Source organism: Lotus japonicus, chromosome 6, assembly GCF_012489685.1.
Source record: "Lotus japonicus ecotype B-129 chromosome 6, LjGifu_v1.2".
Lineage (NCBI taxonomy): Eukaryota > Viridiplantae > Streptophyta > Magnoliopsida > Fabales > Fabaceae > Lotus > Lotus japonicus.
Window position 1 is genome coordinate 13,160,678 of NC_080046.1, and position 20,603 is coordinate 13,181,280.

At 34.3% G+C, this 20,603-nt stretch overlaps 1 protein-coding gene across 1 annotated transcript; it reads right to left on the reverse strand.

Moving 5' to 3' along the window:
• Positions 1 to 15,751: 15,751 nt before the first annotated feature.
• On the reverse strand, positions 15,752 to 19,942 carry LOC130724934 (B3 domain-containing transcription factor VRN1-like). Its single transcript, XM_057576202.1, has 7 exons — positions 19,859 to 19,942; positions 18,949 to 19,299; positions 17,777 to 18,218; positions 17,635 to 17,711; positions 17,296 to 17,527; positions 16,951 to 17,078; positions 15,752 to 16,864 (listed from the first exon to the last, which is right to left on the reverse strand). Exons 1-7 carry the CDS (start codon positions 19,940 to 19,942, stop codon positions 16,613 to 16,615), a joined length of 1,566 nt encoding a protein of 521 aa, XP_057432185.1. The 3' UTR covers positions 15,752 to 16,612.
• Positions 19,943 to 20,603: the final 661 nt, after the last annotated feature.

Here is a 20,603-nt window from a genome sequence, read left to right on the forward strand (position 1 = left end):
ACCTTACATAATTCGAAGAGAATTGGGTCAAGGGGCGTATCATTTGGAAGAATTGTCTGGGCGAAGGGTACCGAGAGCTTGGAATGCACAACATCTCCGTTACTATTATAGTTGATGTGCAAGATGTTTTTTCAGTTCGCGTAATATTTGTACAGTTTGTTTCAGTTTAGGTGTGTTGAAGACTACGTTTATTCTCCATTTTGTTTAAGACTACGTTTGTGTATGTAAGACTAAGTATGATGTGCTCTTTTCTCTACCTGAAAAGGAGAGTTTTTAACGAGGCATCACGTATTAATGAATAACAGGTATGCACTATTCTCTCTACCCCAGGCAGGAGAGTTTTTAACGAGGCATAACCTTTCAAAAATGTTCAAGTGTCCAACATTTTATTTGTTTCCGTATAGGAAAATATATCAACTTAGGTCTATCAATTGGGCGACGCCAGACAATTGAGAAAGAGTAAGTCTCTTAAAACTAGAACATTTGGTCACGAATTCATAAGCACAGCCTTAAATTGGATTTAAGCTTGTCCAAATTAAGCACAAGTCTCCACGCGAGCAAATAGTGAAATCAAATAATGTGACTTTGATTCAATGAACAACTAAATCAAAAGATGAAATTTTTTGATTAAGTTATATATGCAAAATCCTTGTGAGTCCAAGAATAGTTGATCAATATAAATTTCTCCAAAATCTTTGAGATTTTCCTAAACAAAGACGGAATGATTCTGAAGGAAAGGTTAGTAAATGGAATTTTCATTAAGTTATATTTTTGAGCTTTGATATCTGAGGCCATATTTTTCAGTTTTGATAATTGCATAAAACAATGTGTTAGTTGGATTATAAGTCATATTTAAATTCTTTAGTTGGGCGAGGGAATAATGTTAGTATTATGGCTACGGTGATTGAGTACAAAATATATTAGAAGATAAGAAATCCTTGGGTAGAAATGAGTGGAGCATACAAAGAAGATCTTTGATGAGCAAAAGACTTAGACATTTATATAACACTGAAAGGAAATTCATTGCATTGAAAGGAAAGTCATTACATGGTTGAAATAAAAAGCATGAAAGCAAAAGGGACTGGAAGTCTTTAACAGAATGCAAGAAAAGGGAAAAGATACAAGATTTGGAATTTAATTATTTTCTCCTTCTCCTTCTTTGTTGTTGACATTTTCCCCTTTGTTTTTTCTTCCTTCTTCTTCTTCATCATCTTCTTCTTCTTCTTCTTCTTCTCCTTCTCCATCCGCGTTATCCGGGCTAATCAATTTGTCATCCACAATACGGGCGTAGGGATTTGAGCCCTCAAAGTTGATAGCCAGGTCAGGATTGAGAAAGGAGATTCGCTTTATCGCTTTGGCGAAGCCAGCTTCAAACTGATCTAAGACAGAGCATTTCAATTCGGCAACTTCTGTTTTCAGCTTAGAATTTTCTTCAAGAACTTGGTTTTGCATAGCAGTCATTTGGGTCATGTCAGTCTTCATCTTTTCATTTTCTTCAGTTAATGCTTGGAAAGAAGCATTATTTTCTTCAGCGGTTTTCTTCAAAGTAGAAATTTCCAAAGCCAGGTCAGCGGCTTTCTTCTCATTAGCCTTGTTGGATTTATCCAACAGTTTCAGTGTTGCTTTCATCTTGCCAATTTCTTTTTCTTTCTCTTCAATGAGCTTGGCGCTAGCAAGGCCGTCAAATCCAGCGGACTCAAGATCAATCATCTTGGAGATAGCAGCAATCTCCAAACATTTGGTCATCATGGCTTGACAAGCCTCTTTTAGACCAATCTTCCTCATCTTCTCACGATCCGCCTCAAAAACCAAGTTTGTCTCCACCAGAGAGTTGAAATCAATTTTGGAGTCCCATAGTGAAGTCACTTCGTCAGAAGTTAACTCCTCGAACTCCTTCAGCAAATTTTTCCAGCAAGGGGGCGAAGCACTTGACGAACAACCTTTGTTCGCCTCAACAACGTCTCCTTTGTTCATGAATTTTTCCAGAGAAGTTTGATTTGAAGCTTTACTTTTAATGGATGCAGGCTCTTCATTCTTCTTCTTCTTTTTAGTGGGGTGACTGGTCTCAGTACCCGAGTGACTGGTGTCCTGATCCACGAGAGATTTTGCTGGATTTCTCTTTTCCTGAGCAGCCTGTTGCTCACGACGGAAACGAAGGATATCTTCTTCAGATAGGCGAGTCATTTTTCCTGCAACAAGAAAACGATATTAGAATACAGTGGAAAATTTTATACGGTATGTGAAGGTGGAAATGCAAGTCAGGATGCCTTACCAATGTATGCACCCACTTCATTTTTAGAAAGAGCAACCATAAAATCCTTAAGATTTAACCCTAGACCGGACAGAAGTCGACAATCTACTAGCTCTTCTTGAGTTAGGGCATCATCGAGAATTTTGATGATAACTTCATACTGGTTCGTCCAGTAGAATGGAAATCGAGGACTTCCATCATCAAAGTAGAATATGTCTTTGCAAGGTTCAGATTCACGAAGTTTGAAAAATTTCCCTTTAAAGTGTTTATAGTGGCTTTTGAATAGAGTGAATAGTCCTAGACCCCGAGCAGTAGCGAGTGAAACATATTCGCCCCTAACGTTTCGCCTGCAGGTTTCAAAGAAGTAGAAAAATTTATTGCTGGTAGGTTCAATATGCAGGGTATGACATAGAATTTCAAAGGCTTTTAGGTAAGCCCAAGCATTACCATGAAGTTGGGTAGGAGCTACATTTAGGAGAGTTAGGACGGAGCAAGTAAAGTCAGAAAAGGGTAGGGTGTATTTCAAATTAGAGAACAAAATTTCAAAGAGGTAAGTAAAGTTTCGCCCTTGACCATCCATTTTTCCAAAGCAACATGGTTCGTCAGGGGAGCAGGGTAGTATGTCCAGGTGGGCATCTAAGCCATCTTTTCGAAAATTATATTTAGTGACTAGATTTACAACAGCCTTAGGGGTGCAAATTTTTGAAAATTGTTTTTTGATTTTACTAGCGACCCATAGAGAGTCTGCAGTAGTTTGAACATTAAGTGCGTAAGTTTCCCTACGAGTACGTTTGACAGCCATTTTCAGAAGGAATCCTGAAAGTAAAATTTCAGAAGTGTGAGATGAAGGAAGAAGTTGGGTTTAAGTTTTTGGGTCTAAAATGCAAAAGGTTCATACAAAGTTTATGGGTTGTGAAAAGTTTACGTTTTTGGGTCTAAAATGCAAAAGGTTCATACAAAGTTTCTGGGTTGTGAAAAGTTTACGTTTTTGGGTCTAAAATGCAAAAGATTCATACAAAGTTTCTGGGTTGTGAAAAGTTTAGGTTTCTGGGTTTAGAATGCAAAATGTTCATACAAAGTTTAGTGCAAGATTTGAAATGCTAAAGTTACAGAGGGAGAAAGGAGAGGAGGTTTACCTTAGAGAGATGGAGACTTGAACGATTTCTGGGAATGTTGATGCTGAATGCAAGAGGGGAGTATTGAGCGTTAAGTGAAATTGGTGAGGAAGCAGCAGGAAGTTTGAACCTTTTTAGTCTATGGTGAAAAGAGGGAGTATGGGTAAGAAGAAAGTAAAAGTGGTGGACTTTATATAGAGAAAGAGTCGAAGGTGAAAGGGTGAGATAAATGGTGAACAGACGCGTGTCTTCACGCGTGTACCTAAGCTGCATAATCTGACGGTTGGCTTGAAAGGACACGTCGGTCTGAGAAATTTGAATTTTAAAGGACATGCTAGTCTGGAAGGTAGGACGTTTCAAAGATGGGTTAAGTTTTCACAGGTTTGAAGGGATACGCTGGTCCAAGAAGTGAAGACTTTAGGAAAGAGTGTGACTTTTTGTGTGTGAATTTAATTGTAATTTTAATTACATTTATTTTCTTTTTGATGGTCGTGTTAGTGATACTTAAAGTGCCTAATAACACTGTAGCACCAAGTTCCCAAATGAATAATGTTACTCACACACCTCTCTTTTGAGGTGTGTGAGGTGGAATGATGAGAGAGATAGGAAGAAAAGAAAAAGTAAGGGAGAGAAAGTATGAGATGTGATAGATGGTAAGAGGAGAGAGATAGAAACAAAAAGAGGTGGAAATGAAGTGTTTTAAAAATGAGGTGTGTATATATCATTACTCGTTCCCAAATATATGCATGGTATCTTGTTGATGTATTTATGACAAGTGAAGTAATGATGACTTGGAAACTTGTCACGGTAAGGGCAAATGAAGTGACAGTTGAGGGGACTTGTCAGCCTGGTTCACACGCAAAGAAAAAGAGATAAGAGAAAAAGTTGGATTAATGTGATTATTATTTGCCTTTTGTTTAAATTTCTAGACATTGGAGTCTGTGCGCCCATTTTATTTGCATTATACGCGATTTAATAATTGCGGGCTTGCTAAAGACACTTTCGTCTTATTCTAAGTCTTAGTGTCTTGTGGTCTGACATGGGCGCACCGCTTTATTTGACAATTGGGCTGACCAAAACTATGTAACAAATGGGTCGGGCAACCCATGGTTCATCCGAAATAAAACCCAAGCTATAAATAACAGGCATCACCTAAGCGGTGGGGGATCTATCATTTCACGCATTTTTACTTATTTGTTTACTTTCGCTTGCTTTCTAAATTGGTTAGCCCTAGTCTGTAGTTCCATACCGGAACATTTACCACATTAAAATCTTGATGGCTCTATGTATTTGTGATATTTAGTTCTATTAGTTGTCAATAGTATTTGTTATATTATTCCTCACAGATTCAGATTCTAACAAATATGAGAAAATTATTATCCATTATATTGCTCTATTTGAGTTGAGAATGTTATTGTGTGGTTATTTCTCCAAAAGAAGAGGCAGACACTCTGTCAGTGGACTATAGCGCATACAAATAAAAATAGGGCTTTGTATTTACATTTTAAGTTGCTCAAAAACACAATCTGAAGACATAAGTGATACAAAATGGTCAAAAAAGCATATTCAAATTGCATGCTTTGGAAGGTGAGTTGAAAGAAATACAAACACAACGTTGTTGATATAGTAAAGAACTAAAGATTAACAGGGGAATGAGATACTGCTAGATTATGGGTCGTGTCTGATATGATATGGTGAACCGTACGATCCAGCTTCATTCATTTGGTTTATACAATATTACAATGTGTGCAAAACAGATCACGTAACCTCTAACCCTGACTCACGTGTGGCTATATTGGAGATTGATAAACGATAACGCCAAATTCATTTTATCTATCTCCTTCATACAGATATGTTTCTCCATGGGCCCGTGATTTTGATCGTTAGATGTTGATTGGGATTTTCATAAAATTGATTTTGAAAAAATTCCCATTAAAAGGATTAACTCTTTGAAAACTAATATTAAAAAATGTTACTATTAAAATTAAGTTTTAGCAAAAAAAAAAGGTTTTTAATTAGTTTGAATGATAAATCAACATTCTTTCAAAAAAAAATGATAAATCAACATTATTTGTGAAAAGCAAATATGTATGTTTTAAATATGGACTTTGTAGTCCAGACAAAAAACTTTAATAACCAAAAAAAAGTATATTTCTATAAAAAAAAGTATATTTCTATAAAAGCTATTTCTCTTGGAACTAATTCTAACCACCAAATAAATGATTTACAAAGGAAATTTTTTATCCAAACAATAATAACATTGTAAAAGCCATTTTTTTTACATCAGAAACGTAATTTTGGAGGGTGAGAAATCCTAACCAAATAACCTAAGGATTTATCTGGTTTGAAAAAAAATGTGACTTTTTTTTGGTACATCGGAAAGACAAATTGTACCCGTAAAGAATCAATCTTTGGACCTCTCCCCTACCCAACTCATATGTCCCCAGCTACTACCACTTGAGCTATCATACGGGGACAATGTTACTTTATTTTTGAAAACAACACATTGCTTTGTTTTTTTTATGTTTATATTTTATACAAATAAGGAGGGATCCACTTACTCATGCTTTAATAAAAGTTATCTACTTAATAACTTTTGAGATTAATTTCTATGCACTGACAGTGTAAATAAGTTTTACACCATTATTCAATCACATCCCTCCATTTTTTTAGCTCACAATTAATTTTGAATTTAATAAAATCTAAAATAAAAAATGGAAGGTTGTGATTGAATGATGGTGTAAAACTTTTTTCACCGTCGGTGCATAAAAATTATTCTCATAACTTTTTATAAAAACCATTGAATTACAAGTTTCAAGTGTATAAAATTTCATAATTATTGGATACGTCATCTTAGTTTGATAGATAATATGATTTAAAATATAAATAAATATGACTATAACACCACATACGTACAAATTTATTTCTGATTTAACTCAAATTTGGTATATAATTGTTTACAGAGGTTTTTGGTAAACAAATACTCTAAGTTCTTTAAGTTTTTAAACTGGAAAATCTAGTCGATTGCAAGTTCTTTAATAAAAACACTATCAGAAATGAAACAAACAAACTTAAAAGTAAGAAATTGTTGACAATTTTGATTAAACGGATTGTTTGAAACAAAAGTACAGAAACACAAAAGCTAATAACTGAGAAACAAACTTCAAATTATCTAAATTGGACATACAAAAGAGTGATTACAAAACGGAGACACAAACATAAAAACATTGTTGGTTCAAACAAACACATACTCAGTGGTATACATCAAGGGCTCATTGAGTCTCAGTGATTCAGACATTTTAGAGCACACATAAGTGTTTTTCTGATTGTGAATTTGTGAACCCCTTCAACCTATGTCATTCTCCTATTTATAAGTCGCTCCTTTAACTGCCACCTTCCAGAAGCTGCCCACGTTCTGATCATGGTCTCGTTGGTTTGCTATGCGGTTACCACGTTCTCCATGCTCCATGTCCTTGGTCGGTTTATGTTACTGATGACCGTTGGTCGAAATCTGGCTGACCCTCTTGACAGGTTTGCTTGTCGATAAACTGCTCTCCATTGACGAAATTGACTTTCATACTAGTCGAAATCTGACTCCTGTCGACAACATGGTGATTTCACACTTGACCATTTTTCTTGTTCTTTGCCCTTTTTCCCGACTTGGCTCGTCAACACCATCATTCCCTTCACTTTTGCTTATGGCGAATTTTCAGGCCAACAATAATATTGCATAATTTCATAGTTAGTTTTGCTAAATTTATACCTTATAAAATATTATTAAGCGGAGTCCTAAATTACTCATGGAGTAAATGGATTCTCATTCTATAAAATGTATAAGAAGATAATATGATGATGAAATGGAAATAAATTAAAAATTGATTCGAAAAATTAAAATATATATTTTATTATACTTATTAATAAAGTTAAAGATCAATATAAAATTAATACTTATTTTACATTGTTTGAATTCATATATCTTATAAGAGTGTTAATGATCAAATTAGTCTCTGAGTTTGTAAGTGGGTTTGATTTTAGTCCTTCTGAATTGTCGATTCGAAATCCAACAGCATCGTCCTCATAGCCTCGGCGAGCCTCGCCTGTGAAACGGTGGCCTGCGACCTGATCGCGGAGGTTGAATCCGACGAGAAGATGGACTCAATTTGTTGCCACATATAGTCACAAACCTTTATTTGGGAGATGTATTTAATCCTTTCAAGGCACAGTTTGTGGCTAAATGTCTCTCTCGTTCAGATCTTAAGAATAGATGAAGAACACGAGATGGTAGCGTTGGCGGTGGACTGGTGGCTGATTGGGAAGAAGTGAGAGGAAGAGGAGAAGGGAACAGGAAAAGGAAAAGGGTAAAGACAGGGGAAAAACCAAAATTGCCCTCTAGTCCACCGGTGGACTAAAATACAATTAGCTCCCCCTAGTGGGCACCTATAACATTATAGGGATTAGAATTGATGTGAAAAATATAGGTGGACTCTTAAATGACTAGAAGGATTACAATTTATAAAATTGATGTGAAAAAGTCTACATAACCACCGTCAAATGACTAGAAGGATTGAAATCAATATACTCTAAGAAAAGAATACCCTGGCTGGACAAGTGTCACTTTCTCCTAATTTTGCTTATTATAAATTTTTTCTTTTCTTTGGTGTTCCCCCTCCAATTTTCAGCTTCTTATTTTGCTTACAAAATTTCCTTTTCTTTTACGTTCCCGCTCCAATTTTCATGGTTTGCTCCAAATTAGTTGCTTTTGAGTTTTGAATCTTTTCAAATTCAAATTCAAATTATTGACATGAAAGTAGCCTAAAATTGGCAGACCCTTCTCTCTCTTGGTTCTCTACACAGGTTTCTTTCTCTCTGTTTGTTGGTGTTTCTTTCTTCCCAAACCCTCCTTTCTTTTTCTATTTCCCTTTGTCTTTTGCTACAATCTGGCTCACACTCTCCTCCCTCTTCCACTAACCCATCATCCTTCTCCAATCACACATCATTTATCTCTTTCCTTCTGTTTTACACCCATGGGTTCGAGTGCGTCATTTCTTTTTCAAAGTAAATGTTTTCTTTCATAAATTTCTTTGTTTTTAATTTTATTTTTATTTTTAATTTTGCTGGAGGATTTTCGTTCAGATTTTATTTTGGTTTTGGGTCTTCCTTTGTTTTTTATGTTCATTTTCATTACTATGTTTGAGCTTGATTTTTTTTAAAGGGTTTCTACTTTTGGATTCTGCTATGGCCATGTGTTATTTTCTACATCAAATTGTTTACCTTGTGCTCAAATTGGATCTTTTATTTGTTTGTTATGATCTTATGATCCTAATTTATACCATTTTAAACTTAAATTGCAGGGTTTGTTGCAACAACAGGTAAGAACAATTTGTGAGTTTAGTGACTTAATTTGATGGTTTCCTTGGTTTCAGGATAATGACGAAGATGCACATCTTCTTAGTCCTAAAGCTTTGTTCCCCTATCTCCATCTGGTATCTCCATCTGGTACTGGACAGACGGATTTGCATATGAGGTAGCCAGATCATGTAAGGTACACTTCATGTCTTTGTAACCTTGATGGATATTGCTTTGAAGTGTCTACTCATTACTCAATCTCATTAGAAATTCTGTTGTTTCAAAGCTTTTGGTTTCTAAATCGCTTTGTATTTCTCTGATGTTGTCTTTGTTCATATAAATTTGTCTGACCTTCTTTTCATTATTTTAGTGAATACAATCTTAATATGTGTTGTTGTTTGTTTCAGGAAGAGTCGTACGTTCTTCTGAAATCATACTTTCTATTCAATATGAGAAAAATTGAGTCTTTTAAGATGATTAGCATGGTCTTGGTGAGTGCATGAGTAGAATCTAATTGTGGTGAGTACTCCTAATGACCACAAGCTATTTGAGTAGGTGTGTAAGTTTCTTATGAAAGTTCTGTTATAGTTGCATTTTTGCCTATTTGTATCAAGGTTGCTTCCTTAAGTTGAGGTGTTATTATCTTTTTTGTTGCTTAATTATGGTGAAGTGTTTTTCCTGTTACCATTTTTCTTTAAATTTCTTCCCGTTCATGATTATTTGTTCTTAAACTAGATGAAGAAACACAAGCTGTTACAAGAGCTTTAGTTTGTAAGTAAGCTCCTTGGTTTTCTTTGATATCTTTTTTCTATTATTGTTATCTCAATTCTTTTTATCAACCAAATAGTTATATTTTGTAAGCCCCCTAATGATATAAACACCAGCTTAGGAACATTTTATACTTAATGCCTCTTTGAGTTATAACTTGCTATTGTCAGCTCTTTTTCAAGCTTCAGTTTGTATTCTAATTCTGAAAATTGATATGCTTGCCCCTATCACACCTAGAAAAGTCACTGATTTTAATCCCTTGATTATAGAAAGGTCCGGTGAAACTCCTTGCTGTGCTTTGATTATGCAGACTACACATTGTAATTCTATTTATTGGACTTAATTCCCCTTTATTGTATGACCTATTAAGTTCAAGAGAAACCCAAAGAAAGTGTAGGTGTTGGTGAAAAATTAGAGCCTTTGCAATTTATATTACCCATGAATTGAAATTCTTAAGGACTTGATTCACATGCTTTGCAAAATCATGAACAATGGATTTTTTTCTTATTATTTTTCTGAACATCCAAACAAAAGAATTTCTTACACCTTTAGATTTACTTGAGTTGAGCTTTAAGACTATAACACTTTCAACTTACATTACATTACAATGATAGTAAAGCAAACTAGCAGCTTGTGCTCTGTATACAAAGTGAGTACATTTTTCGCTCATCATTAACCAATTTTTTTTGGACTTGAAGCAGAACTTGCAATACATCACTTGCTTTGTTTCCTCCATATTTACTTGCAGGCAAAATGGTTTAGCCACCATATACCTGAACCTTTAGCAGTGATACAAGGAATGTTGAAGATAATGAAATTTCTAATTTTTATGTAAGATAACACAACAAGAACTGCTTGCTGCAGAGATAGAGATGGGTAGTAAGTCAAGACGAGAGGCGATAACTAAGAAAATGCTTATCCTCTAATTGTAGTCTTTTGTACATGGGGTGCCTGATATATAATTTAGAATGAGATTTTCAATGTATTGTTTTTGCTGTAATGGAATGTGTTTTTGGAATTGTAAAATGTTGTACTACAGATCTAAATTGAAATGAATTGGAATTTACTTGAATGTTTGTCTCCTAAAAGAATTACACTTTGATTTGTTGTTATTCAATTTTTTTTTCCTGTAAAAATTGTTTGATGGTCTGTTTAGCACATAAATCAAAGCCTGAGCTACATATTTTGTGGATTGATTTGTCATTGAATGTTGTGGGGGGTCCTTGCTGATGGTCGGTGCAAGGGGAATCACTATAAATAAATTAATAAATTAATTTAATTTTTAATGAAAAAGAGTCTATTATTTTCCTTTTAATATGAATGTGTTTTTTTTTCATCATATAATAGTGCTTTAAATTTGATTTTATTTGTAGTACTACACATGGATTCAAATTTTATACGACTAAATTTATATGAAACTTTATTAATGTATAAAGCACAGGGAAAATTATTTTTTATATTGTTTAGAAATGAGAATTTTACTTAAACTATATGTGAGTGTATTGATACATTATTCAGCTGGGAAAATATCTATGTTATCTAAATAGTAAATTTTGAGTCCCTTTGATAGTTTAAGTGGTAAGAGGTGGGTGACATATGGATTGGGGATGAGAAGGTCCATGGATCAATCCTTGGCGGGTGCAATATAACTTTCCGATGTATAAAAAAATAGTAAATTTTGAATGAAATTCAAATAAAGTTCGTAGCAAATGAAATTTGATAGTTGAAAATTTATATTTTCATCTACATGACTGTAAAAATTAAGAAAATATTCCAATGAGAATTTTTTTTTTTTGAAAACTGAATAACATATTATTAAAAAGCCTTCAAAAATAGGCAAGCATCAAGGTACATGTTCAAGACACCTACAAAAAAAAACCCCACCCAATGACCACATGGGACTTTGAGATAAGGCCTCATTAAAACCTTACTAGGGGAGGTCCAGGGATCGATTCTTGGCGGGTGCAATTTATCTTTCCGATGTATCAAAAAAAGTTTACATTAACTGAAGTATAAAATTATTTTTCATTGTTTAAATAAATAATTTCATTAGTCACTGGGGAAAATTTCTATGCTCACAAAAATATAGATTTTAAATTTTTACATAAAAAATTAAATATTAATTATTTTTTCAATGTTTAAATAAATCATTACATTAGTCATTAATCGACGGGGAAAATGTCTTTGCTATCTATATTTATAATTTTTATAGAGATTAGTGATATATCTTTATTTATACATAATTAATTTACATTAAATTGAAGAATAAACTTAATGTTCAATGTTTACATTAATAATCTCATTATAATTTATTTTAACTAATAAATTACTTTTCAATATTTAAATAAATAATTTCATTAATAAACGGGGAAAAATTTATGCTAACTAAAATAACAACTTATTTAAATTCTTACACAATAAATTTTTATATAGATATTAGTTATATCTTCATTTATACATAATTAATTTACATTAAGTTTAAAAATAAATTTATTTTTGAATGTTTAAATAAATAATTTCAATCATCATCGGGGCAAACTTCTATGCTAACAACAATAATTATTATTTTTTGAAATTCTTCCTTAAAAAATTCTGATATTATATAGAGATTAATAATGAAAAGAAACTCGAAAAAATATTGACACGTCATAAATTTCTCATAAACTTTTTTTTTTGAACTTAATCCAACTTTTACAACAACTTATATTAGAAATAAACTCAAATATCAATGTATTTTTTAAGACACATGTTTATATATATACACATGTTTTAAATTGATTTATCTCTAATTTAATTTATGTTTAATTATAAATAATTAAAAAATATTGTTAAGTAAAATCGATCGCGGTCGACCGACCGCGACCCGTGCAGTTGCACGGGTAACTTACTAGTATTATTTAAAAATTTATAGGGACTAAAATAGATGTGAAAACGTCTATGAGACCACCTTCAAATGACTAGAATGACTGAAATATGATTTAAAAAATTTATAGAGATTAAAATTGATGTGAAAAAATCAAGGTGACCACTCTGTAATGATTAGATTCGCCACTAGACCGTTAACTGATTAAAATTAACTACGAGACCGTAAAAGACTTACTTTTAGTGAAAGAAAAATATATAAATAATATTTTAATTTTTTTTCAGGCCTCAATTTTATTCCTAGACCTAGTAAAAGACTTCAAACAATACAATTATATACACACATTTCTTTTTCTATACACGCATATTATCATAGTAAACAAATGACTAGTTTCCAATTCTTGTGCGTTGGCCCATACAAGTTGAAGAAGCTCTCCATTTGGCTTTCCTTCTGAGTGAAGAGCCCCCATTCAAAGAAACAAATCAATCAAAGCTATCTGTATCTTATCACTCTATTATACCAATATGGCATTGGCTTTGCTAGCAAGATACCAAGCAAAGCCTGCAAAATAATTTAAAGTAACATGCTAGTCAACATGTGGAGGGTCACAGTGTTGTTATGAGTAGTAGTTGCCGTGTCATCATGGGTTACAATTTTTTTCAATTCTCTTTTTAACATTCTGGTTTCGATTTGATGGATATAGGGCCAAACCTACTTATTTTCTGGCCCATTTCTAGCCGGCAATCACGTTACTCATGAGATAAATGGGTCCATTCTTCATTGAGATTTGATTCTAGCTTGCTGCATTGATTTACTATTTTAACAATTTTTTCTCAGTGTTATATTCCAATCATGAAAGTTATATCTTCATTTTCGCCTACTTTTCCTTATTTATCAATCATCGTGGATAAAATCCGGAAAGAAAAACCCGTCGTGCAAGGCACGGGTGAAACACACTAGTATTCATAATAAAAATAATTAGTTAAAAAAAAAATTCATTTTTATAACTAGGATTGGAGTTGCATATTTGAGTGAGTAACAAATAAAATTGGTATAAATATTATAAAATGGGTAAAAATTAAGAAGTGTATTGTTTTTAGTAAATTAGAAATGGTTAAAAACAATTAAGGAGTGAATAAAATGGGTAAAAATTAAGGATTTTCTTATGGTTCGTTAGCTTTTCTTTTTGTTGTTTTGTTAAAATGGACAACTTTTTTTATGTTTCGGAAAAACAACAAAACAAAACAAAGAAAAGCTAAGGAACCGCGAGATAATCCTTCAACAAGAGGTTCTCGAGCTCAATAGAAAGCGAGTCAAAATTTTACAGCTAGACGTAGGTGAATGAGCCCCTCTTGGCAAGCCAATCTGCAACATCATTCCCTCCCGATGAATCCAAGCAAGACTAACCCTCCAACTTCCGCGAAGGATGTCTCTAATGTCTTGAAGAATCCGTCGTTCCATATGGAATCTCAAGCCCTCACCATCCTCAGGAACTGATGCTAGCTCAGCACAATCTATCTCACAAAGCACCTACCTGAAACCGCGACTCCATGCACCCTAACGCAGTGCCAAAGCTTCTGCTAAGAATGGGTTACCCCCACTGGAATAACTCATGAAGCCCCACCAAACAAGTTCAATTTATGTCACGAATCAAACCACCACCTCCCATACAAGCCTCTCGCTCACCATCCGAGTTTAACTTCACAAAGCTCGTGGCGGTGGTGTCCAACGGTGGCTCAGCCTGTTCGTACCATCACTGTCCCTCAACGGCGGGATGAATCGCATAAAATCATCATGATTGTGACAAAGAGCCTTTTCCAGCTAACTCTATAGATGAACAAGCCGAACTGCACAAGAACAACTCTCTTGAATTACTCATGGGAGCGCAAATTACATATATAAAATTATGAAATAAAGGAAATAATATAACGATATTCCAACTTTCCAAACAATAGTCTTTCAATCCTCTTCTCTTGTCTCTCTCGAAGCTCTCGCTGCCTCTATATATAAGGCTCAAAAGCTACAAAAAGACATCATAAACTGAAACAAAAACTAGTTGGTAAAAGAAAACTGCCACTAATTGAAACCAATTTTAATTAATACATAATGCAAACTGAAGAGTACAGATTAGCAACGTTAAACTCATCAAACATATATAAGGGAATTGTTATTAGAACCCTCCTCATATATTCCTATGTAAAGTCCAAAATAGATATGGCAAGAACAGATAATCCGGACCACCCATGTGAGGCCCCCGTGAGTAGACTTCATTGAACTTATTGAAACTTTTTAAGGCTTGATCGACCTTGTAGCGTCCTCAAAACTTAGGGTCATTGTTTCTTGTATTCAAGGGTTCAAGGGGATCACCACACGTGATTCTTAGCTTAATTTCTTGGGGTGTGTATAATTCAATTGATGATGAGTTCAAGGGTACTTCACCCTATTGGATTCATATCAATGTTCGTGCCTAAACTGGCATTGCATGAGAGGCAACCTTGGCTTTCAAGTTTCAAGCCACGATTAAAAGCAGCATCTATAAATCATCATGAAACAGAAAACGGAAAACAAGGCTTTACCAGTCACTCAGCTCATAGCAGCACTGTGTCTGGTTTTGGTCACTAAAAATCAAGTTCCTCATATACTAAATAGTAACACATAGCGATGATAGGTGTAAAGTTTCAGTTTCATTCTAATATTGATCAACTCCTGAATCCCAACCTAAGAGCTTAAAATATCTGATGTCTCATTTTATACCAACACAACTTTCTACAATTAGTACAATAGCACACCAACAAGGTTAAAAATCACCCCTACACAATGTTTGACTGCAAAAAGAACATAATGATCCCACTAACAAAGTGCACTTGGATACTAATTAAGAAACATAATTATTCCCTGAAAAGTCTAACATTCATAATAAGCAATTTGGAGTCTCCGGAAGAAATATGCCTCCAACAATAATCAAAAGAGCTGGCACTGCAGCAAGGCCTAGAGATAGCCTCCACCTCCTTGATTTAATCTTCTATGTACCATAATTGATAATGGTTTCTGTGGAAATCCCAAATTTGATGATGTTTGCTGCTTGAAACATCATGTTCAGAAACAGTCTTCAAAAAAATCACTAGGAGTAGTTAGTAATCTCTCAACCTTAAGGTATAACTGTATTATCTTCTAACTCATACTCAAACATACTCTATTGGACCATTGACCGTTTCCATCACATCACTACTTTTTTTCCTATAAAGTTTTATTGACTTACGTTAACACTCACAAAGTGTTGGCACTCACTTTCAAAGTGTCTTTGATACTCTTGGTTTAATTTAAACAGGAAACACAGTAGGTAGCTCCTTTTATATATGAACCAAATGTTTACAATTTACACTAAAGAAGCTTGTATTTGCTAAGAATTTATCAAAGTTTGTAGAAAACTTCTACTACATGATTTCCAAATCGAATGCCAACACGAAGCATAATCCGACCTATGACAAGCATTCTAAGTTCAGCGAATGCCACATTCAGAGCTGATCGAATGAGAAAGCTAATACCATCAACTAGCAATGTATTAAGAAGATGCCACCAGGGGTGCAATCAAACCAGCAATGCATGAAGAAGAGGTAAATGCTGCTAGGACCTGGTTGATGAACTGGAAGTAACTCCTCTTGTTAACCATTACACATGTGTTAGAGAAGTTAATTTTCTGATAAACTACTGTAAAGATTATATTTAATTACAAAACATTTTTCTTTTTCTAGAATATCCTCACACTAGATAGAAAGATTAATCTTCTGAACAATGGATAAGAAAGGAAGAATCGGAGTCTCTCACGTCTCCTCTATAAATCCATCAGCCATTCAGATAGCTGTCTGAACATAACATGTCTTGTACCCGAATTTGATTCTGGACATTTTCCATCAGTTACAGAACAAAGTTGGATGATAACAAGAATAGGATAACACAATTAGATTTAGAAGAACAGAACCAAATAGCTTATGGGATGCAGTTCAATGTGAGGTTATCATCTTACCATAACAGCTAGGCATTAGAGATTTTATAGATAAAAACTGGCATGACCAGGTAATTTTAGTGTACTACTGAGATGATATTTTGGAATTGCATCTTAGAGTCAGGGAAGGGGGATTTAAACACTTCAGATTAGAAAATAAACAAGAGGTAGAATGGAAAGTTTCATTCTGCAAAGAAGGATACACTTTCATACAGGACTAACTAGTATTTGGGACACAAAACATCATTGACCAAGAGCTCCAAATATCAGTGACCTTTGAAGATATGAACTTCAAGCACTGGATTTTCCTCGTCCTTGTTGATGAGCTCAAACACACAAACATCTCCACCTACAAGTTTACTTTCTTTTGCAAATATTATCCAACCTTTAGACAACTTTCCTAAACCAAATTCTGGATAATATATAAACTCCACAGGCCACAATTTTTCTTCAATCTTTAAATTTATGATTTGCTTCTTCTCATTCAAGTACTCTCTGATGAAGGAAATGGGTACAGGCTGCACAAATAATGAGAGATATGAGAAATAATGTGATGGGGGAAAAAAGATAGAGAAAAAGAGTTTTGCAGCTTAATAATCCTTACCGGTCTGTACGCAGGTTTAATGACCGGATTTAAACTGACAGTGAAAGAGGGATTCTTTGGGGTGTATTTCCTAGCTTCCCTCTGAGCAGCATTTGTGAAGTGTGGGCCCAGGCTACTTGGCACCCCACCTGTGGTATATATGGTAACAGAACCATTCAGCTCAGGGATGCACAATTTTGAAAAATCCATATTTGCATTATTACTTGAATAAACTTTACCATTTCAAAGGGAGGAGTAATAAGACAATAATTACTGATTGCAAGGGAGAAAATCACAACCATCGATTACTATGAAGATCAAATCAAATACTACAATAAAACTGAGATAAAGACAAAGTTAGATTACCTTGTGCAACTGGAAAGATCAATACTTTCAATGAAAGGGGTTCCCTTTTGGTCAGCTCAAAAACACAAATATCCCCCACTTTCAAATTGTTATCTGTAGCAAATTTCTTCCACCCACCACCTAACTTGAAGAAACTATAATAAACCTTCCAAGTTCTCCCATCCAACCTCTCAAGGCGGATATCCCCTTTTTTCATCTTTAAATGTGTTCTAGCAAAGTGTAATGGGATACGCTGGATTTATAATTTTTACAAGTTAGAAAATCTAGTATTTCAGCTCAAGGAAAAAAAAGATAACACAACTATCTTAACAGATAAAAGTGAAACAATCAAAAGCTCACCAAGGAATATCTATCAATACTGTAAGGTTGCAGCTCAACCACGAAGGTGGCACGTTCAGTGCTTCCTCCTACATCATCTAAAACATTGAACAAAAAGGTTATGTTATGAAAACATGGCCAAAAAATCTAAGCTTGATATTACCTTCAACTTGGACTTTTTTCCGCTTTCTCAATTCAGGGCTTTTTCCAACATCTTTGCTTTTACCGGTTCTCAATTTCTTGCGTGGTTGAGAAAGTGACATTGGTGATTTTGGTTTAGTCTTCTTGGGCGGCGGTATCTCATCACCAATCTGATCAGGGTTGTGCTCTTCACCTTGATTCTCATTTGAAGGATATTCTATTTCAAGGGTACTCTTATCAAATATGTGTACCCTAAAATGAGAAGCATCCTTGAATTCAAACAATACCAAGTGCTCATGATCAAGGGAGTAATATTTCACAAACTCTTTCCAACCCTTTTGGAACCAAAAATATGAATCATGTTTGCTCCAGTGTATCTCCCAACTAGTGTTATCTGGGGCCTTGAGAAATACTGGGTTTGACATGCCACCACTGTATTTCTTCATGAAACCATTTGGAAGAATCTGCATAGAACTGTATGTTAGCTTGCATCATGAATAAACTCAAAAAGAAAGAAAAAAAAACCTTAAAATTTCTTTTTTTTTTTGCAAACAAATTATAAATGGCCCACAACAAGACAGTTATACAGTTATAAGTTTAGGAAGGAACAAACTTGGTAGAGATAATGGCACACACAACCATGCTACATTTGTCTGTGACAGAAAGTACTCAAAATAAATTGCTAGATATAAGTATCTGAATGATGGTGTCCCCATGAAACAAAAGAGCAGTTCATGAACATAAAGGCAAGGCAGTGGTTGGAATCATGATCATCCAGAACTTTCTATACTATGGCTTGCTCATACGACACAGGTCGATTCATACTGGATACACATATTCCTGCTGGCAGATATGCAAATTCCTGTTGCATTATCTTTTTTTAAATAATGATACTAAGGATTTCCTGCTATTTCCTAATCACTCCAAATAAATTAAAGGAAGGAAATTTATAATGAAATTAGGGTCACTTCTTATATAGTGATCACTGAGATAGATAGACTAATCGGGGAGAGCAATTATGTTGCAAAAAGACACATCAAATCAAGAAGAAAAAAACTAATTTGGGATGTGTATACTCCTCAACTACTTATCATGTGCAGTGTCTGTGACATTAGTATCTATTTCACAGTAAAAATTTCAAAGAAGAAAGAAAATGCACAAAAAGAAAGAGGAGATGAAGAGAAGAATGCTTACAAGCTCTCCAGCTTCAAGACATGGTAGTGTGATGATCCTAAAGAAACGGGTTGCTGAGTTCGGAATTTGCTTGTTACTAAGTGGAAGGTATTTTATTTCAAGGGCGTTCTTGTCAAATATACGCACCTCAAACTTAGAAGGTCCCTTGAATTCAAATAAAACCAAGTGCCAAACCATGTGCCCTTGATCAAGTGAGTAATGTTTCACAAATTCCTCCCAAACATTTTGTAACCAAATATCTGAATCTTGTTTACTCCAGTTTATCTCCCAACTGATATTATCCAGAGGCTTGAGAAATACTGGATTTGACATATCACCACTGTATTTCCTAGTGAAAGCATTTGGAAGTTTCTGCACAAAACAACTTACTATAAGCATGCATATTATTGAAATTCACAAGCATAACATAAACTTCAAATTTCATTTTTTAAGATCAATGATAGTAATGATGTCCTCATGTTTCCTAATCACTCCAAATATATTTTAAAATCAGGGCCACTTCTTATATAATGATCACTGAGGCACTTCTTATGAAACGATACATTAAGTCAAGAAGATCCTCGTCCCAAAATTCAAAACCAGAAAACAACACAGTGAGCTACACCCTGAATTTCTAACACCAAATTTCATCTCCAAATCTCACAAAAACATTTTCAAGACAAAAGTTGAGTTCTTTCTGAGCTAGAAATTATAACAGACACCTTCAATTCAACAATCGGAAGATTCAGAAAAAATGGTGTACTCAAACTACACCCCAACCTACTACTCATCCCTGCACAACTCAATCACCTCACTCTGAAAGACCCTTCTCCCTTTCAGCTTCAAGAAAGGATCTTTGCTCTCAACAGAGAAATTAGAAAATTGCACATAAACAAACAAAGGAAGAGGAGATCAAGAAAAGAACACTTACAAGATTTCCACCTTCAATACTTGTTGTGGTGATGATCATAAAGAATTGGATTGGAGAGTGCTTATCTTGCTTGTTGGATGCCATGGATGTTGGGACTATAGAACTAGAAGCTCTCTCTCTTTCAGTCTCAGATAAGGATTGCAACCAAGAGAATCAGACGGGTAAGACTTGAGATGGGAACACTACACTCTTTCAATGAAATATTGTCTGGTTTGAAATCTTTCAATGACAGTTACTTTGCAAATGCAGCTAGCTAGCTGTGATCAGAAACATGAAAACATGAAGAGGATTTTGGATGAGACAGAATCAACTTTGTTACATTTAGTCATTCACATAATCAAGAGTCATTTTCATGTAACCAGAGAGAGGACTAATAATGTTCAGAAATGTTTGCATGAAGATGTCAAAAAGGTTGGAGTTGCATGAAAGTGGCAAAAAAAGGAGAAATTGAAAGAAAGTAACTTCAAACGAAGAGCATAAAGAGAGTAATTTTTTTGTTACAATAAGGAGAGTAATTGCAAAAAAACACTTTCCTTGTCTCAAACATAATATAAAATTTTTTTTAGTAATTAACTACACATGTATTATGTATGTACAAACGTACTTACATTGTAACAAAAAAAAAGAGATTTATAGACACATCAAACTTTGTGGCGGTTATAGACGCCACAAACGTAATTTAATGTTTATTTCAAGTTGTCCACAAAATTCAATAACTTCAAACAAAATCATTTTACCCCAAAAA

Coding starts and splice junctions, on each gene's coding strand:
- LOC130724934 (XM_057576202.1), bottom strand. CDS start 19,942: ATGGCATCCAACAAGCAAGATAAGCACTCTCCAATCCAATTCTTTATG. Junction 19,300..19,858: donor GTATTGAAGGTGGAAATCTT/GTAAGTGTTCTT, acceptor TGTTTTGTGCAG/AAACTTCCAAATGCTTTCAC. Junction 17,712..17,776: donor GAAAAAAGTCCAAGTTGAAG/GTAATATCAAGC, acceptor TCAATGTTTTAG/ATGATGTAGGAGGAAGCACT.